This window comes from Solanum pennellii, chromosome 7 (assembly GCF_001406875.1).
Source record: "Solanum pennellii chromosome 7, SPENNV200".
NCBI lineage: Eukaryota > Viridiplantae > Streptophyta > Magnoliopsida > Solanales > Solanaceae > Solanum > Solanum pennellii.
This window is the reverse complement of record NC_028643.1, coordinates 67,780,851-67,783,669: the sequence shown is the minus strand read 5'-3', so window position 1 is coordinate 67,783,669 and position 2,819 is coordinate 67,780,851. Positions and strand designations below refer to the sequence as shown.

The window sequence follows — 2,819 nt, the reverse complement described above, 5'->3', positions numbered from 1 at the left end:
ATATCTCCGCAAATGTGGCTTGCGATTAACAACTAGGAATAGCATACTCTATAAAGATGGTAAGAATATCGTTTTTTTGTATATAAATTAAAATGACCCCATGATCAAAATTAATTTTTTTTAGAAAAAGAGAGACAGGCTGGTAGGATTAATAATAATACCCAAATAGGATATCCAATCGTCATAAACGTTAGAAGTGTCAGATTAAAGTTGAAATTATAAAATTATGAAAATTAATAATTTTAAAACGGACCGAAAAGAAAAAATAATGAGACCTTCTTTCAAATCTTATCATTTCTCGATTTGTAGGTGACATCCTGGGGACGTAAAGAGACTAGAAAGTAGAATTCAAGAAAAGACTAGCAACCTTATCTTATTTAGGAAATTACCAACAACACAACCAAAATACTTGATAACAATAAGAACATTGAGGACACTCACCAATCTTAAACAAGTAACATTCTATCTTGTGATATGAGCGACGAAAGAATCCAACTCCATTCGAGAAACACCACCTTCTTCCGTGGACCGCTTTACAGCCTTGCTTAGTTCTTGTGCTCTTTTCCTTATCATATCACCTTCTTCCGATGCCATTAATTTGCTAACTATATTTTGAATGGTGGAAGCAGTCACTAACTCATTCCGTTGCTCCCACTCCCTAACATGGAGCCCTATTTTTAACACTTCCGCGACTAAAAAAGCATTTTTTGGTTGATCAAATTGGATAGGCCAAGCCGCTATTGGCACACCTTCAATAATGCTTTCTAAACAAGAAGTCCATCCACAGTGACTCATGAAGCCACCAGTAGACGGATGAGCGAAAATTTCTTGTTGAGGTGCCCATTCTCTCACCACTAAGCCAACCCCTTTTACCCTTTCTTCAAATCCTTCCGGCAACTCAAGTGGTCCTGATCTATTCTCTTCGCATTTATTGTTAACAGGATCTCCTACATCAGCATTTCTAAGTACCCATATGAACTTTTGTTTGCTTAGCTCTAAACCAATTGCTAGCTCCTTGATTTGTTCAGCTGAAAATGAAGTAGATGTTCCAAAAGACACATAAATAACTGATTTAGGAGGCTGTTTGTTAAGCCAATCCAAACAGAGGTGTTTGATTTGGACCTTATCATGATCTTGTGTTAGGAGAATTGGTCCTAATGCCCATAACTTTTTGTTTTGTATGGTTGCAAGATTTGCCATGGAATCAACAATAGCAGTACCATCAATTACTTGACTTGTATTAAAGATATCACCAGCGTTCCTGCCCATGCAATGATTTAGATACTTAGCATGGTGCTCCACATCCTCAGGGTCGTAACATCCATCATTGGAAGGTAGCTTTGTAAGAAGCTCTTCTTCAAGTGGAATAGGGAGTCCTGCAGCTGGGGCATAGTGACTACAATACATATCGAAAATAGGTAGGCAATGAAATACATAGGATTCTCCATTGGGATATGAAGAAATATCCTGAACATTATAGGACATCAAAAGATCATGAATAACAACAATTCGTCTTGCCTTTGAGGAGATATCTCCAAGGAAAGAAGCAATGGGTTCACGTGTTCGCATAGAAGCATGCCAAATATGCATGGGAATATTTGGAGGAGGATCTTCATTAGGAATTTGGAGGTCATGGAAGTGGATTTTCGCTATGTCAGAAGGATTTAAGGTAGTCGAGTGTTGCCTAGCTTGACTGTTAGAGGCGGCTAAGCCGAGATAGTAGACCGGTAGACCATAGGAGGAAATTCTACATGCAAAATGGAGAAGTTGTCGGAGATGGCTTTGAAGATGTAATGGAGCTATCACTACAGCTACATCATCTTTGTTATCCATGTGTGAAGATGTTGTGGAGTCTACCTATTAGTATTTTAATTTCTTTAAGACTGATTGGAGTGTTACACTAAAACAAGGATATATAGATATGAAGTAACAACTACCAAGTACCAACAACCGCATTTTTAATGTTTGCATATGTAATTAATTATTTAATCTAAATTAAACAAAATTCCTTGACAGCCTAAAATTTAGATTCATGATTTCCAAATATGTACTCAAAGTGTTGAGAAGAAAATATCATAAATAAGTCCATTAACTTAAGTATTTTGAATTACTGTAGTATTTATTATGATTTATAATATTCTATTTAAAGTAATTTTCAAGTTAAATTTTAAGTACTTTAAATTATATATTAATCATTATGATTTATAATGCTTTTAAAGTAGTTTTCAATTGATATATATAACTAACACATGAAATTTTGAAATTCATTCAAAATTTTTAATAAAAATAAAAATTGAGTTGTCAATTATTGTAATTTGTTAATTTAAATTGTAATTGTCAAATAATAATATAATGATAAAACATACATGTATAATGTTTAGTATAATGATAAAACACCCTCATAATTAAATTGTCTTTCAGAAAATTTCAAAAGAACTTCAGGTTACCTTACGTTTTCTCTTCTCACATTTACTTGTATCTTTTATTTTACATACCTTTTCATTTGACGCAAATGGATGTGTTGTGTGATTTATTTTATTTCTAAAAAAAACAGATAGTCATTATTTGTAACTTATAAGAAATTAAAATGTTTATTTAAAAAATATATATATANATCAACAGTCCATTTATTTATATCAGACTAGAAAGAAGATTATATATTATCTTACATACATGTTGGTTCTTGAGATAATTTTTGTGATTTATTTTTTAATGTTTTCTGGTACACTCAAATTTGTAACGACCCATTGCTATGATTATTTAGTTAAGGAGTATTTATAAAATAATTAATATAGAGATATTTAATGAAACGCAAATAT

General features: G+C 32.5%; 1 protein-coding gene across 1 annotated transcript; it reads right to left on the bottom strand.

The window, feature by feature from the left end:
• Positions 1-260: 260 nt before the first annotated feature.
• Positions 261-1,920, bottom strand: LOC107026077 (zeatin O-xylosyltransferase-like). The gene has a single exon (XM_015226923.2). It carries the CDS (start codon positions 1,831-1,833, stop codon positions 463-465), a length of 1,371 nt encoding a protein of 456 aa, XP_015082409.1. The 5' UTR covers positions 1,834-1,920; the 3' UTR covers positions 261-462.
• Positions 1,921-2,819: the final 899 nt, after the last annotated feature.

Bases quoted from the DNA above. Each gene is read 5' to 3' on its own strand.
- LOC107026077 (XM_015226923.2), bottom strand. From the start codon at position 1,833: ATGGATAACAAAGATGATGTAGCTGTAGTGATAGCTCCATTACATCTT.